The sequence below is a fragment of the Corvus moneduloides genome, chromosome 6 (genome assembly GCF_009650955.1).
Source record: "Corvus moneduloides isolate bCorMon1 chromosome 6, bCorMon1.pri, whole genome shotgun sequence".
Taxonomy (NCBI): Eukaryota; Metazoa; Chordata; class Aves; order Passeriformes; family Corvidae; genus Corvus; species Corvus moneduloides.
In genome coordinates, this window is record NC_045481.1 from 60,071,600 (window position 1) to 60,088,051 (window position 16,452).

Below are 16,452 nucleotides of genomic sequence, written 5' to 3' on the forward strand. Positions count from 1 at the left end.
ATTCACACAGTCATCTCAGCACTAACAGCTACCAAGACATACAAACACCTCCTCTGGTGAAAGCTTGAAGGGAAAACATAAGCCATAAGAATTATGGAAACAAAATACTAACACTGAGACGTAAACAATCCTAAGGAAGATGAGATACAAAAAGGAGCTTGCATTTTTGCACTGCCAATTTTATCCTAATTATTTTCAAGCATTTTCTTAAGCCTGTAAGTGGAGAGAAATTAATTTTCTACAACTAAACACAGTGATCCCTACAGGGATATATTATACGCCTCATGCATATGAGGCATACACAGCTTCAGCAAGTGAGGTCAGGACAAGATATAAACACAACACAAGATATAAACACAGCAAACATCTTCAAGAGAAGCAATAAAAAATTGGGTTAATATAATGCAATTAATCAGAAAATATCCATAGCAGAAAGGAAAACTAAGATGTCTAATTTAGAAATGAAAATTAAAAATGAAAAGAAAGTGATAAGGACAGACACTGAAAAATTTTCTAGTGAGCACCCAAAAGGTATTTTGAAATTTACTCTTTAGACATGAAGAACAACTGGAAAAATGAGAAGGTATGTTTTTTGGAAAAAAACCCTGAATACTAAAACTATTGTAAGAGTCAGCAAATCAACAGGAAACTAACATCAATATAAGGATTAGCTTTGTAGATACTGTACATACATTTGTACGGATTTCAATTATTTAAATCAAAGTCTCACTTTAACTTTTTTTATAACTCTTTTTACCAGCCTCCAAAAAGATACACGCACACAGAAGCAGATCATTAAACAGAGGTAGATGTATTAGAAAAATACATTTTTGAGAGATTTTTTAGAGGCAGCTACCTACCTAAATGAAATTGATTTGTCTGTCAAAAATCTTACAGACTAAGAGGAATTCTCTTTCTAAAAATTAAATATGTACATGAATATTTTATAGAATGTCTCCCCTCAGCTGTCAATAACATTTAGAAAATAAAACTGGAAAAAAACCCAACAACTTATTTCTTGCTATGTAAGCAGTTTGATTACTTTTCTAAACTTACTTCAGCTGATTTTGTGGTATTATTGTGCTGTTCCTCATAAAGTACCTGCATCCAGTAATCTTCACAATACTCTGGCAAAACAACAAAGGATGCTGCTAACACTATTATCCCAGCTTCCAGGCAGTAAACCAACCCAGACAAACCTGCACAGATACACACCAGTAAACACACAGATCTTACATACAAGAGGGCCCAGCTTCCTCTTCTTACTAGAACAATGCAAGTGGAAAAAAGGAGCCTTATTTTTAGTTTCAATTCAAACAGCTCTTCATGCAACACAACAAATAATACGTTGTTGTTTTGCTTAACTAAATCTATAAATGTGTTTCCATAAATGAATTGCACTGAAAAAAGACCCCAAGTAATTGAATTTTTATTTGAAAATAAAAGTTGATACAAATATGTAAAAGAAGCATGTCTGTATATATTAAATTTGTTGTCTAAAATTGTCTAAATATATTAAAATTGTTATACACCAGTGTATCCCTGCTACATCTGGGTAATGTCAAAAGCTCAATGACTTTTAATAAATTCAGAATAGATTGCACTAAATACAGACATGGCCTGCACCATCAGCATACAACTCAGTTCCAAATTATCTGAACAGAAGCTGTAAGGAGAAATATTGGTCAAGGATGAAAAATATGCATGCTGAAATAGTAAAAAAAGAGTAGAGAGCAAACCATGTAGCAAAGCCTGAGGTTAGCAATAATGCCTTCTCCAATAATGTCTTAACTTCTGTGCTTTGTTTTTCACATGTACATTAACTTCAGATACCCAGAACCAAATCAGTAAGTTCCTTACTAAATCTTGCAGGGGGAAATGTGCCAGTATAAACTAACATTGGTCATGAGTTTAGAGACTCTTGTACTTTTAGAACCAATTCTGTTTACCTTCTACTGGAAACAAAATATATTCACATAAGGGAAAAGACAATAGCTAATATTTACTGGAGCAGCCTCCAGCTATGCTATCACCAAGGGCAAAACATATTTGCTATTAAAAATAACTTTAAAAAATATTTTTATAATAAGCCAGATTCCATTTGGTTTTGGTGTTTTGTTTGTTGGGTTTTTTTCTACTGAAGGATAAAATCCTAATTTCCTTCAGTAGTTTCAAAAAAAAAAAAAAAAATTCCATAACAACTGTGGGGGAAAAGGAGTGATTGCTTGGTTTGTTGCCCTTTTGTTAGTTTTCTTCTGCAACTAACTTTAGGTGGAGCAAATCCTTTAAGATTAATCATACAACTGGTCAACACAGAATATCTGCTAGATGTCCTTTCCTGGATCTAGCAAAGATGCTGTATTTGTGGCTTATATTACAGACCCTGCACACTGTAAGTCCCCTGGCTCCCCAAAGCCCTCACCTTTCATTTTTACCTTCTCAGTAAAGGTGTCACTCTCCACATGTTACCTCCTCCCAAGATGGGGTGCTGTGGCCTCGCAGCCAGGCAAAGTGCCACAGTGTCCCCAGGGTCACTTCTGGCTCAGCATCTGCTCAGGAAGCACCAGAGCCTCAGACACACTTGTTGTACCCTAGCAGCTGAAACTGCTTAAAAGCATTTTAAAAAAAATTTCTTTGAGATAACATAGCAATGAGAACAGTTCCCAAGGAGTTTAATGCTATTTTTTCCCAAGATCCCCAACATCTATACACAAACCTGAACAAAGTGATTTTCTACACTCACTTCACTGCATCTGTTACCTCTGGTCTCTACATTCCCTAGCCTCAGATCAGGGTCCCCCATGTCCTTCATATGGGCTTCTCCAGCAAATCAGGTTTTTTTCTTATGTTCTCACAATTGTGGGGGTGGATGGTGTTCCTTTCAGCCTCTAACAGATCCTGCTGTAGGACAAGTGCATTTGTTTCCCTCTTCTGACCCACCCATGCCAACATTTAGGCAGCCTCAAAACCAGATCTGTTGCTCTGCTATTGCCAGCACAGACTCTGAAGCAGGCAGATGACATCATTTACAACACACAATTTTGCACAGTCAGAATCAAGCCCAGTCCAACATGTTATCTGTAAAATGGCTGTGAGAACTTCCATTTGGAAAAGGGACTCCATGCCCCCAGATCATTCTTTAAGAGTAAAAGAGAGACAGATTGAGCATCAAAACCACACACCAAGTTTCTTCAAAGTAGCTGAAAAACTGTTCAGTGCCAGCATCTAAAAGACATTCTCTTTTCCTCATTTCAAGACATTAAACAATGCAAAATAATTGCCCTCTCTGCACACCCAAACACTGAAAAAGGTAACCACAGAGACTGAACAGCATCTAAAATGACCCTCCAGTGCTCCAGTGCAGGTCAAGATGACAGAATCAGAAAAAAATTAGGTTGGAAGTTAATTGGAGGTTTTCTATGCCAACTCCCTTTTGGACTTCACAGACCCTCGAGAGAGATGCAACTCTGCCAGATCCTGGGTAACCAAAGGCTGTAGGGCTGCAATGGGAAAACTCCATTCTCCATATATACAAAAACACACACATGCATACACATTATTTTTTTAACTATTCCAGTTATGCTCCAGATTTTTAAAAAGAACTTCAGCACCTCAACCCTTAAGTTTTAAGAGCTAAGCACACAATTTTTAGCAACTTGTACTGGTAAGAGGCTTCTATTCAAGTCCAAGCAAAACCTCCTCACTGTATACAAACATTTCTCAGTATTTTTCAGTCCAGCTCAAACACAAGCAAAATTCTGATCATCACTAGCAGAACAATGCTGATTTTTTTCTTTCCTTTGTTACCAAATGTTTGATGCAAGCACTTACCTGGTTTAAACCGCCAGAATTCCAACAAAAAATCCTTTCAAATGTTTCCCTGTTTCATTGATGCCAGCAGGAATGTGACATGAGCTATACTGTATCATAATTTGAGAAAAGAATTTTGGAAATATCAGGATCAATACAGGGGCTTAATGAGTGAAGACCAGCAAAAGCTCTTTCTGCTGACAGGGTGGAGGACATACACATCCCCATTGATTGTATGGATTTCTCTCTCTTTCACTGCTGGAACATGCTATGGGGACAATTTGCTGTAAGGGTGTAGCAGGATGCTCTGCCTGGAGTGGGGGTGAAACAACTGGAACAGTGCCCTGTTTACAGAGCTGTCTGTGGTGAAAGGAGAAGGGGTCTCTTGCTGCTTTTGGTGTTGAATAATGCTGAAACCAGCCTGACCCATCAATCCCAAATCCCAGCCTCCTGACAGAGAGGTGAAGATGTGGCAGACCTGGTAAAGTACCTGATAAAGGAACCAACAGTGATACCACTGAGAAGTAAAGATGCTGAGCTGACACAGCTGGCCAGGAGACACATGACTCACACTCTATCCTATAAAATCCCAATCCCACTGTTTAGCAGCAAGGTCTTCTAACACACCCCTCCTTGGAGTGCGTGCAGGGACTCCTCCCTTGAGTGGGGACATCCTGCAGGGTGAGCAAAAGGGATCTGCCCATGGCCATTGGTATGGATGAGTAACATCAATCTCTACTGAATAATTGCTTTTGCTAACTTTAATATAATTCCTTTGATATTGCTTCAAAAATAGTGCATTATACTGTACTAGTAATCACAGCTGCCTTTACTGTGTAGTAAATAATTCTGATTGAGAACTTTTAGTCTAATCATTGTCAAAATAAATCACTTATTTTTATATAAATATATCTGGTTTGCCATCCTTAACCCTGTGGAACAAAATCATACTAAGGTTCAATTACACCTACAAAATCCTTTAGACTCAAACCTCTGACCAAGTCTGCGGCTAAGCCTCGATCCAGCTGCACCCAGACTCCTCTCTGAGGAGTTTTGAAAGCAAGGGGGTCCTTTCTGCACCTCCTGACTAAAGAGAAGGGTTTCTCTAAAACACTTTGTCTGAAGCTTCCAGTCTGCACACAACAAATGGTCATTACAGTGAAAAAGATAATTACACTGACACAGAAGGAACATGCAATAGCCTTTTTTCTCCCACTGGTCAGCTTTTAAGTCAGTTCTACTATGATTAGTAGCCAACAACATGGCACTGGGTTTTCATTAATCCATCTATCAAATTATATCCTGTACAATTTCAGAAGAATGCAACCCTAACATGTAAGAACATTTACTGATTTGGGGACACAAGATCCCAAATCTCTTCATGTAAACAAAAATCTCAGCAGCCTCAGAGCAGGATTTTCATTGCCATCCTGAAGGGGTGAGGATGTTTTTTCCTTTAAAATCAATGATTATAATTTGTTCATATGAGAGTTACTAACATAAGAACTGACAGTTGCAAGCCTGAATTCCTTAGGAGCCATAATTATTTATGACACTTTATTACAACAGCACCAAAACATATGGTTACCTTATTAGAAATTAGAATTTATTTTCATATAAATCTCAGCATGACGTTACACCAAAAGAACTGCAGGGGATGGCAAATAGTTCCACTTTCCAGGTTTCTGTAGTTGGAATATGAATTTGAACTAATTAACTTGTAAACATAAAAGCAGCTTTGATAACAGAAATAATCTATCTAGAGCCATATAAGGCACAAACATCACCTTCCAAAAAACTCTTAAATCTTCTTAGGATAAAAATTTTAGTATTTTGCTTGAAATCTTTCTGTCCACTGGCAAGAATATAATCTCTGCCTTGAATTTACCACCATCCAGTGAACTTGAGAGGGAAGGGGTCTGTTTTGGTTTTAATTCAGTCTCCTCCACCAGCAGCTCATAGCACAAGGAATCTGTAGTCTCATTTATTCAAGTCCATATAGCCACAAAGCCAGGACACTGACAGACAAGTGCCTACCTTTTGATCATGTTATAAAAGATTAATTTGAGTTCATGTGATGGTTAAGGATATAATTTTAAATAAAAAGTCTCTCTCTATGAAAACAGTACGCAGGACAAAAGTATTATTTGTCTTGTATCACCAAGAAAACCAACTGTCACTGATAAATAGGATCACATACATTGTAGAAGTTTAAATTTGACACTGTTAGGTAACTGAAATGTTAAAAAGTAGGTTAAGAAGTGTCTTTCAAAGAAAATGTGAACTTTTAAAAAAGCAACCTGGCATCAAATTATGTGTTTATAAAAGGCAGGGGCAGAGGGGCTGTTTGGGGTTTTTGGCATGCAGAGGTGGTTTTGGGTATTGTTTTGTAAATCTCCATGAGGAATTTGTCTCAAAGACAACATTAATGGCAGTGTTTCAGTTGGAACAGAGATGATGATTTGACTGTAACACTTTCAGATTCTTCTCCTGCCCTTCCCCTTTTCTACGGTTTCAGCATAGAGAAAAAAATCAGTGCATTTACCATCAGTATTTGTCCCAACTCCTTAACTTCATGAAATTACCTGAAGTATGCACAGTTCTGTGTATGTATCTGTATCTTCACACCTATGCAGCACAGAATGGAAGTTTATTACAGCACACTGAACAACATCTGCAAGAAACAGACATCTTGTGATGCAGGTTTTCTGAGAGTACAGCAAGCAGAAGGATTATCATTAAAAGCTGACCCAGGAGTCAAGTCAGTGGACACCATCCAAAACCACAGTTGTACATCACTGCCACACAGAAGGTTTATATGGTACCACATAATGTTAATGTCACCTCCCAAGCCACAGTGTGGTGAAATTAGAACAGCTGCAGTGAAATCACTACAGAGGAGGAGAGGAAAACTCAACAAAATTCACCTTATTTTATAGAGCAAGAAAAACACCAGCTGTGAAAACTCAGTGGATTGCCAGCAGACTTCTACTCTGAGGGCCATACGCAGGACTGGGTTTATTCTTTTTCAGTTCAAATGGCTTGAGAAAAGTTCTGCACACTGAACAGCTATTTATGCACAGGATGTGATGAGTCAAAGGATTAAATACTAGAGGTAAGCTTTATGAAGCTCTCTCATCTCCAAAACCGTAACAGAAGCCACACTGTATGATGAAAGATTTTTTTGTTCCACTATGTTTTGCAACAGCAGTAAACTTTTTTTTTTCACTAAAGCATTCTGATAGTTATTTCTTTGAATTTGGAACTAAATCATTAATCTAAAAAGGTTATTTTTTCCTGATTTCTGCAATAATGGGAAAAAAATCCATCTAAACTTTATTTTCACTAAAGCATTCTGATAGTTATGTCTTTGAATTTGGAACTAAATCATTAATCTAAAAAGGTTAATTTTTCCTGATTTCTGCAATAATGGGAAAAAAACCCATCTTCTTTTTCTGTTGTATTTTTTTTGCTAAGTGACTTTCAGGAAATAAATATTTTCTGACCAAGCCTACACTAATGCATCTTCAGAACAGATATTTTCAATATATTTATGTACCTATCTTTCTGTCAAGAATTTCCTGACTACATCTGGAATCAAGTTCAAAGGAAAAGAAACTGAAAGCAATAAAGACTACTGTATGTGTCTGGAACATACTTGCAAATCACAAGGAAATTAAATGTGATCACAAGGAAATTAGCTATTTTTACAATAGCTAGCAACAAAGTCCTGAGATTTCAAGCACACCAGGCAGACATTCTGCCAGGTGCCTATGCTGCATGCTTGGATCTATGCTCAGTGGAAAATGAGCACTCAGTTTTCTCCCTAAGCTTTCATTCGTCTTTATTTCATCTTCCCAAAATCTGCCAAGCCCAGTAAAATTATCATAACTCTTCCTTAGAGCACAAAGTAGGCAGATTTTCTGAATTTGGCTAGCATTTCAGAGCTTATGTGACATTTTTTTGAAATGAGCAATAATTTGTTAACAACAGATTAAGTAACACGCTCAGAGCACAGAAGGGAAAGAGCGACTGAGTCATGTTCCTTCTGAAAGTCACGTGTGCTTCCAGAGCATTCTATCAAGTTCAAAAATTGAATGAATTTTCACAAATATTAAGGTATTTCATTCATCACTCTTTAAGCTGATGTAGCAGCACTGGGTCAGGTGAGGGTCATGTCATGTAAGAATCATCCTAGGGAACATAATCAGGTATACAGGGAAAAAATACAATCTCATCATAAAATGAGATTATTCATCTTGTAGGTCCACTTTAATCAATGGATCTTTTCTTATATGACACCTATGTATCACAGGCCATTCTCTGGTGACACTGGTTGAGCATATGCTGTGTAACATGACAAGACACTTTGTGGTATGCCACTGTACCACTTTCATGAGATGCTTCTCAGGGGCGTAAGTAAGTGGGCAGAAAGGATGGCTAAGGTTAATACTAATTTTCTTGTTCCATGCACTCTTGCCAGTGAGAAGAAGCATGCATTCGTCCTGTGGTATCTATCCCATTTCAGATTTTACCAGTTCTCACAATGGATGGGATCTCAACAGCAATGACATAAAAATCACTTTTGTACCAACACAACTTTGCAGGTAGAAAGGGGCTGCAAATGTTTCAAGCTAAGAAGGTAATAAAGAATGGGGAGCTGAAATACGGCAGAGAAATATTACTCCTTTCCTCTTCACTATGAAATATATAGCAGAAAATCACCACATGCTTTTCAGAAGAGATGGCCCTTTGCCCGTTAGCATCTAAAAAGTGAGCATCAGCATGCTAGCTAGCAACAAGCCTGGCTTTCAGCTGAGGAGGCTTCATTTTCCTTTCTTTATCATCTCTGGGCTTCAGACTCTACATGTGCTGACACTTTCCTGTCTCTTAGTTCACAATATGCAGACTGTCCTATTATTTGCAACATAGCCACAGACTGCAGAGTTTCTCAGCTTTGAAGAAGTACATAAGTGTGTAAGTAAGTATTTGCATGTCTGCTGCACACATCACATAACACATCTGGAACAATCAGTGTAAGGCAGACCCAAATGAATTCCCCATTTTGGTCCTGGTTTTGCCACAAACTGCTGCCCCATGTGGCACTAACACACATGCAGCTTCCACAGCTCAAGGCAGGTGCCCGTATGTCACGTCCTGAGATGCCAGAGCGGCGAGTGTGCACGCACTGCTGCAATGGGGATGTTTGAGTCCCACAGCCCTTGGACTTGGCTAGCTTACTTGCATGTCCCAGGATTTATCCGTGAATATGTGACAAGAGGACACCGGTTCAACACTTGTGTCTAAGTATCCACAGCTCTAGGTAAACCTCAGACCACATGATTAATAAAAATGTTTCTATACATCTCTTTTCAAAAGACAAATGCTGTAATTATGTCTTACATACACAAGACAAGCAGCCAAATGTCAGAAAAAACCCCAACTTTTCTGTTTTTAAATAAAATACTTTGCTTTTATAGAACACAGAGGAATCTCCAGTTATCTCCTTCATTTGTTACAAGCTTCATTTACTTGTTTCCTTTCAGAAACTGTCTTCCCTGAATACATCTCTGTTATTTCAAAAATGAATGCATGTAAGTGGTTATCTTATATGTACATCTTGACTTAAGAAGCTTTTAAGTACTTGAAAAGCAGTTGCTGAGAATGAATAGTAAAAGACTCTCCGTTTTTTATTATTTATTTTAAAAATTTGTTGATGCCAATTCTCCAATAAAAGTTAGAATCTTTTTAATTATTTTTCCACTGTCCTGTCAATGTGAATATGCAAAGTTAAAAAAAAAGAGACAAATACTTCAAAAAGCAGAGCAGACTCAAACACAATACTTCAGAGATCTTACAAAATGAAAATGATACCAAACTCCAGCATGATAGAAGAGTGTAAATAAGAGCAAGCAGAAAAAACAGTAAAATCATAGGTAAGGTAAAATAATACTATACATCACAATTCACATGCACAACCACTTCAAGCACACTGGAAGAGATGAGCAATTTGGAAAGCTCCAAATTAATGATCTGGAGCACCCTAAACTAAGGTGCCACTTACCAGCACATCCCATGAGTTTGAAATAATTTAACCTTCCATTTCAAAGGAAACGGTAATCTTACATGTCTTAAGTTTAAAGGCTTAGCAAAGACAAATTCAGAACTACAGCTGAGCATGAGATCTTCCTTGCTTCCACAGGTGTTTTGAGTATTTAATTCTTACACACAGAAATTCAGAACAGCAAAAGATAAAATCCACCCCTATACTATATCAACCTTCTGCTGAACTGTACCTTCAGATACAGGCCTTTCTCCTCATTTGTGTAAATCACAGCTCCACCATGCATTTGAGACTATTGTACAGCCAACTATGAAATTATTCTATTTAGCAGATTAAACACGTAGATGAGAGGAATGAGGTTAGAGAGGCATAAAAAGAAACTTTGCAGAAAGCTGTTCTGAGGAGTGAAAGGAAGCTCTTCACAGGGCTGAGTCACCTCTCGGCTAATCAATTTGTCAGTCTGTAGCTCCCCTTGCTCAAGGGCCTCTATTCTGTGTTACCTCCAGAGAATGACACTCCATCTAGCAAATTTATAATTTCCTAACATGCAGAAAGCAACACTCTCATCCATCCCAAGGTCTCAGGCAGCAAAAGCAGCTGTTTGTTCTGTTGCCTCATGTTTCACGCACGCACATGGAAATCAGGGATTTAATTTGCCCTTCCAAAAATTTATGCAACATAGACCCATGTATGTTGCAATTCCTGTTAATTTCTTTTAAAAAGCTCTTTTTTTCCACCATCACTACCACTAATGTACTGCCAATATCTCCAAAATTGCTTGGGTCAAGATGTTTAAATTTTTTCCACAGAAGAGAAAAGGGACAGTCTTTGTCTAGGTAAATAAAAACACTAAGCACTGTCATTATTTAAAACAGCAAAAAACCCCCAAATAATTAATACTGGATTATGTATCACAGCTGATAAACAGCCTGTCTTCTGATGTACAGCAAGTCTTTGTAGTACCTATAAAGCAGTTTTCTTACAGGTTTTTGTACAAAAAAGTTTCTCTCTACACACAATATATCTGCTGCCTACCTTTAGGAACACATGTGGGAACTGTTTTCCCAGGCACTGAAAGTGAATATAAAGGACCATTCAAATTCTTGTTTGTAGAGAAAAGACTAAATACCGTAAGATTTAAAGCTGCACTTTACTGAGCACATTTATAAACTGCTATTTCAAGACATCCTGTTCACTTGCTTATACTAAAAAGCCTTTTTATGAATGCAGGATCATTTAAGCACCTTTCACACATGTCTTTTTTTATTCTTTCATCCTCAGCCCTCAGTATTCCAATTCTTATGCTATATTTTAACAGCTTGTCAAAAATGCCATCCCCTTCCATCACCAGCACTATTGGAAAAACAATCTAGGGAAATATTTTTTACAGAGCAGTTCAAAAACTTCCTATGATGGTCAAAAGATTTAATATTGCAGCCTGACATACAAGGGTATTAAAAAAAAAAAAAAACAACCCACAATCCAAAGGCAGGAAGGAATGTGGTATATATTGAATCATCAATTTACTTTTTAAGAAGTACATCACAGCTCTGAATAACAAGCTCTAGAAAACAGAGAAACAAAAAGGAGAATAATACCCCACTGCATTCATTCCTGTGATGGCATAACACATGAACAGAACTACCTCAGCTACAATCTTCTCAGAAATAGGTCTCCTACGTATCATAGGAAAACCATTTCAGTAAAGTACCTGTCCCACAGAAGTACTTCAGGAAGGACTGCAGGTCATCATTTTTATATCCGAGCCTCTGTACTCCTTCACACTTACCGTACTCACAAATGCCTGCAGAATTTCCACTTCCTAAATTAATGCATCTTATAACATCACTGTTCTCTAAAAAGCATTTTAGAAGGCAGGTGCTACTGCCTGAAAAACAGTGTTTTAAAAATTGTCCTGACCGCGTGACCGTGGTGTGCAAAGACACAACTGCAACAATGAAATATACCTATAGACAGGGTGGCCCAGCACCACTTGTAATCTTCAGTCCACATTTATGAACAAAAAAGGTCCCTGTGATATTCACCACCATGATACTGAACTTTGCAATGAAATTCATTCACCTACCATTTATTTCATATTATGTTTTTGAGTAAGGTGTTCAGGGAACCAGTCTTTGAGTATTTTGTTTACCTTCACAATATGCAGAGTCTCCTTGGACAGAGAGATAACCATTCTTGCATTCACAAGTAGCTTTTGTGTTCCAGTTTTTGCACTCTGAATTTTCACCACACCTGTGTCCCTCTGCACAGAAGTTATGGCCTAAAATACAAGAAACATGCAACAGAGTTTTAAAACATGTTTAGTTCAGATATTCAGATATTTGCATTCACTGTATCACTCAAAAACTTCGGCATTTCACATTCCAAATTTTCTCCTTAAACCTCATTGGTGCATACAGGCTTTTTGGATTTCTCCATCAATTCATTCTCAGAAAAGACATTTTCTTCAAAAAGATATTTGTATGACTAGTTTTATTCAGAAGAAAAGAAACTCCAAAGCAGGAAGCAACAACAATTCATTAGTGTTCTACTGAACCCACGTAGCATTAAGTCTCTGACTGTCAGGAAGTGCAATGCTAACTTACATCACAAGGACAATGAAGTGGAACATAAAAAAAAAAAAAAAAAAAAAAAAAAAAAAAAAAATTCTCGTACTATACATAAGCACATGTGCTTTTAGTAGACCAAAATGAGACACTGCACAAAACTGAACCGGTAGTCAAAGCAACCTCGTACACTGCCTTGTAATTCTGTCATCCAAAACCAGCTTGTTTCTACAGTTTATAATTATTCCATGCATCATGTTCTATCACGAAGAATTTTTATTAATGTCTCCTTTTCCCTTCACACAAATTCTCAGTAGTTTCTTTGTGAACAGAGTCTTTTATTCCATAGAGTCATTTCTAAAAACAGGATGAACTTTCCCACTTCCTTCTGTAAAGGTACAAGTGCCTGAAGTTCTTTCTTTCTGATTTTCAATATTTCTCAGAGACATGTCAACATCTTTCTCTGCTTAAGTCTAAAGCAAAAGTAACTGTAACTTCATCTCTTAAAGGTACTCCACTGGAAGTTAAGAAATAACTTACAGAATCTGACAACAGAATTTTTTCCTCCCCCCACTGGTGTATGTTTTATGGATTTTCTCTATTATTATCCAAGAGTCAATTTCTATTTGTCTGAGATATATAAGCAGTCATTTTGGTAATTCCTATTTTGTCTCCATTTTCTGTCCTGGAAGGAGGAAAAGCAGAAACCCAGACATACCATCATCTATTGGCATTACAACTTGTGCTTATCTGAATACAAGAAGAGTTTCTGCCAGTTCTGCATGGTCATAAAGAAGCAAACTAAAAGTTTTAGTTCATTGATCATAAACTTCCTAACATCCCCTAAAAACAGCTAAGATAAACACGACCCAGACTTTGAACATCTAAATGCCAGATCCAGGTCTCTGTTCATACCCCTTGCTTTGATGTCCTATTTTAATTTGTTTTTACATACACACTTTAGTTGTCTACTAATTTAACACTCGGGTTGTGTCGGTTTATTGCACTCCAAATTTATGCATCTGATCATCTAATGTTGAGTTCTGAGGTAATTTTTTTCAAATGTTAACACCTGTTAGCAAGAAGGACACTCGCAGTGTCAACATCCAATTTTACACTTCAAGTTAATTTTATTACCAGGCAAGGTATGTTCCTTGCGCTCAGTTGGCTCCTTCTTTCATTGTAATCCAGCTTGGGAGAAAGAACCAATTCCCTTAATGAAAATTTCAGTTATCCCTTCTAGTCTTTACTCATTTCACAGTCTGATAAAAACAACTCGGGTATTCCAGATTCAGCCTTGTCAAGCCCAGGTACCTTTTAGACTGGTAAAACAGGGTGCCAATACACTGCCTTTAGCCATTTATGCAATCACAATATTTGACTTCTCTTTTTTGCCTTTATAACTATAATTGAAACTAAACACTGGAACCCATCTCCTCAGACTTATCCATCCAGCATCTAATTTATGCTCCCCACTCAGGATTACTATTCTACCAGCATTCCAGATAACATCCAAGAGACAACAAGTTTTATAATATTTTCTTTGTCACTGTTTCCCCTAAGACTATGACATCCTAGTCTGTTTCCTGCTTCTTTAGAATAATAATTCTCCTTTGAGCTCACGCAGAGTATGAGCTTGATTTGATTTGATTATTATTGGGTCAGAACTTCTGTAACAGATCGGTGTATTAAGCCAGGCAAGTTTGAAAATATCACATGGATTATTGCTCTGTCTCAGGGTATTTTGTTTATATTTATTTCTATTTCCCTCTCATCCAAACCTATTAAAAGTATTTCATCTTTCTCAGCATGTTTTAGTTACAAGAGTGCTGGTACAACTTCCTGCACCAAAATTCTATGTTTCTAGGCTCTTTTTATCCCAGTGAGTCAAGGTTTTATGTTATGATCAGCTCATGGCAAATTTAAGACTTCCAATTAGCCAAATCGATGGCTTCTCAGAGTTAACTGTCATCACAAGTCCCAAGTCCCAGATCAACCACTCTTCTCTAACAGCACTTTTTCCCAAGTACAAGCCAATGATTAATTTTCGATATCACATCACAGCCCTGTGAATCCTTCATTGTTTATTTTCCACCTCTGAAATTCATCAGTAAATATGATGGATACCCTAGCTATCCATTTTTTGCCACTAGAGCTGTCACCTGTTTTATAAAAATTCTCTGGAAAAACCTTCATTGCTTTAGTTCCCTTTATCAACTCAAACGCGAACAGCCTCCATCCAGAATCAGGTTTGCAAGCTTGAAGGCTATTAAAAGAGCATTAAATTAGAATTTTTTAATAATTATTTTAATATATATTTTTATTTAAATAATAGTTTTAATATCTGAATAATTAATTTTAATATTTGATTTTTTAAATTAAATTTTAAAAGTAACACTCCAGTTCTGTAACTTGAGAAAATAAAGGCTCTAAAGGACATTCCATGTTTCTCCTGTTATTAGGAATGCACAATCACAGAACATCTACTACATCTCTAGATTGCCTTGGCATTTATTATTATAAAAGACCTGTGAAACTGTTCCCTATCTGTTAAAATTGCTGTCTAGAAGTGACTCCACTTTACTTTCCCATAGCATTTCAGCAAACTTCTTCAATACCTCTGTAAGTGGATAGCGGAAGCCATTCCCTTTAAGAGCGCGCATGGTGCTACAACATTTTATGTTACCAAGCTTTTACAAAACAACTGTAATTTAAGGTTAAACACCAGGAAAAAAAAGTACTTGATAGAACAGAAGAGCAGGGGTTCACCGTGCCTCTGTCAGAAAAAGCACACCGCTGCTTGGATCAGAGGTTTCTCGAAGTACTTTTTTTTGTTTGTTTGTTTGCAGCAAAAATGCAAAATTAGCAGTTCAAAAGAGCCAAAAGATGCATATCAAGAAAGTGTGGTTCTTGGATTTCTTAGACATTGGTCTCCATTCTCCCATCTGGAGCTTTGGAGCTAAATATCTGATTTTTATTAATTCTTTGGTGTGAAATGGATCATAGGATTCCTTAAAGATACCTACAGAGATGCCAAAACCACCCACTGATTTTGCAGTGGGATCTCTACATTTCAGATGGGTGGGAGATAGCAGAGGGCATGCATCCCCATTGTCCAGCCAAAATAACAATTCATTCAGAATATTCAGCAGTCTTATCTGAGACAATCAGCTCCTCTCTAAATATAAGAAATGGCTTAAAATGGAATCATCACATCTCAGCAAGCAGGCAATTGGAGAGGATTTAACAAAACCACAGAAAATCTTAAACAGTTCTGATAATCTTAACTAATTTCAGGCCAGCACAGATGAAAAGGAAAGTATGAATTAAAATTACAGATGAATGCATTCAGAACAGATGCCAGGAACCATTTTCCCTGCGCCTACACACACAATCAAACGTGTGCAACAACAGCCCTCCAAAGTCATCCAAAACACAATTAGATACTACCCGGGGAATTAAATATTGAAGAGTGTGTTCAGATTCTTGATGGGCCTGATGACCTCTGTTCGTTCCCCAAACACTTCTGATAACATTACTCTCTTCCTTTATCAAGGCTGCTGAAATGTTTGCTCCATCTTTTTCTTAAGAAATACAGGTTTCCTTCTACTCCTTCATTCTGACTACAGAATGACCATTATTAAATGTACTAAGACAATTAGGAAAAGTACCAGACACATGCTAGCAGCCATAAAACTATCACTTCTGCAGCATCAGGAACTGGCACAGAACAACTGGCTAGGCCTTGGTGACCCCAAGTCAGATATCTCAAATTAAAAATTTATTCCATTTTGGGACACCTGAACATTACTTTTATTTTTCCAAGCAACATCTTCCAAGCTGCGGTTACCAGAATCTACTTCTGCAGAGCAGCATGCTAAGCTGTTCTGTGCTATCATCCAGTTTTTTACATACCTAACATATTTGGTAATTTGGCTTAATTATTGATTGTAAAATGCAAGAACTCATTCAAGACTACAGCTGCAATCAATACATTTTAGATCCTTATCT

General features: G+C 37.2%; 1 protein-coding gene across 3 annotated transcripts in view; it reads right to left on the reverse strand.

Moving 5' to 3' along the window:
- NELL1 (neural EGFL like 1) overlaps positions 1 to 16,452 on the reverse strand; it is a 366,267-nt gene that overhangs the window by 206,150 nt on the left and 143,665 nt on the right. For all 3 annotated transcript variants that reach the window (XM_032112441.1, XM_032112440.1, XM_032112439.1), the window contains exon 12: positions 12,027 to 12,155. In XM_032112441.1, the coding sequence (XP_031968332.1) occupies positions 12,027 to 12,155 (129 nt within the window). The remainder of the gene's footprint in view (positions 1 to 12,026; positions 12,156 to 16,452) is intronic.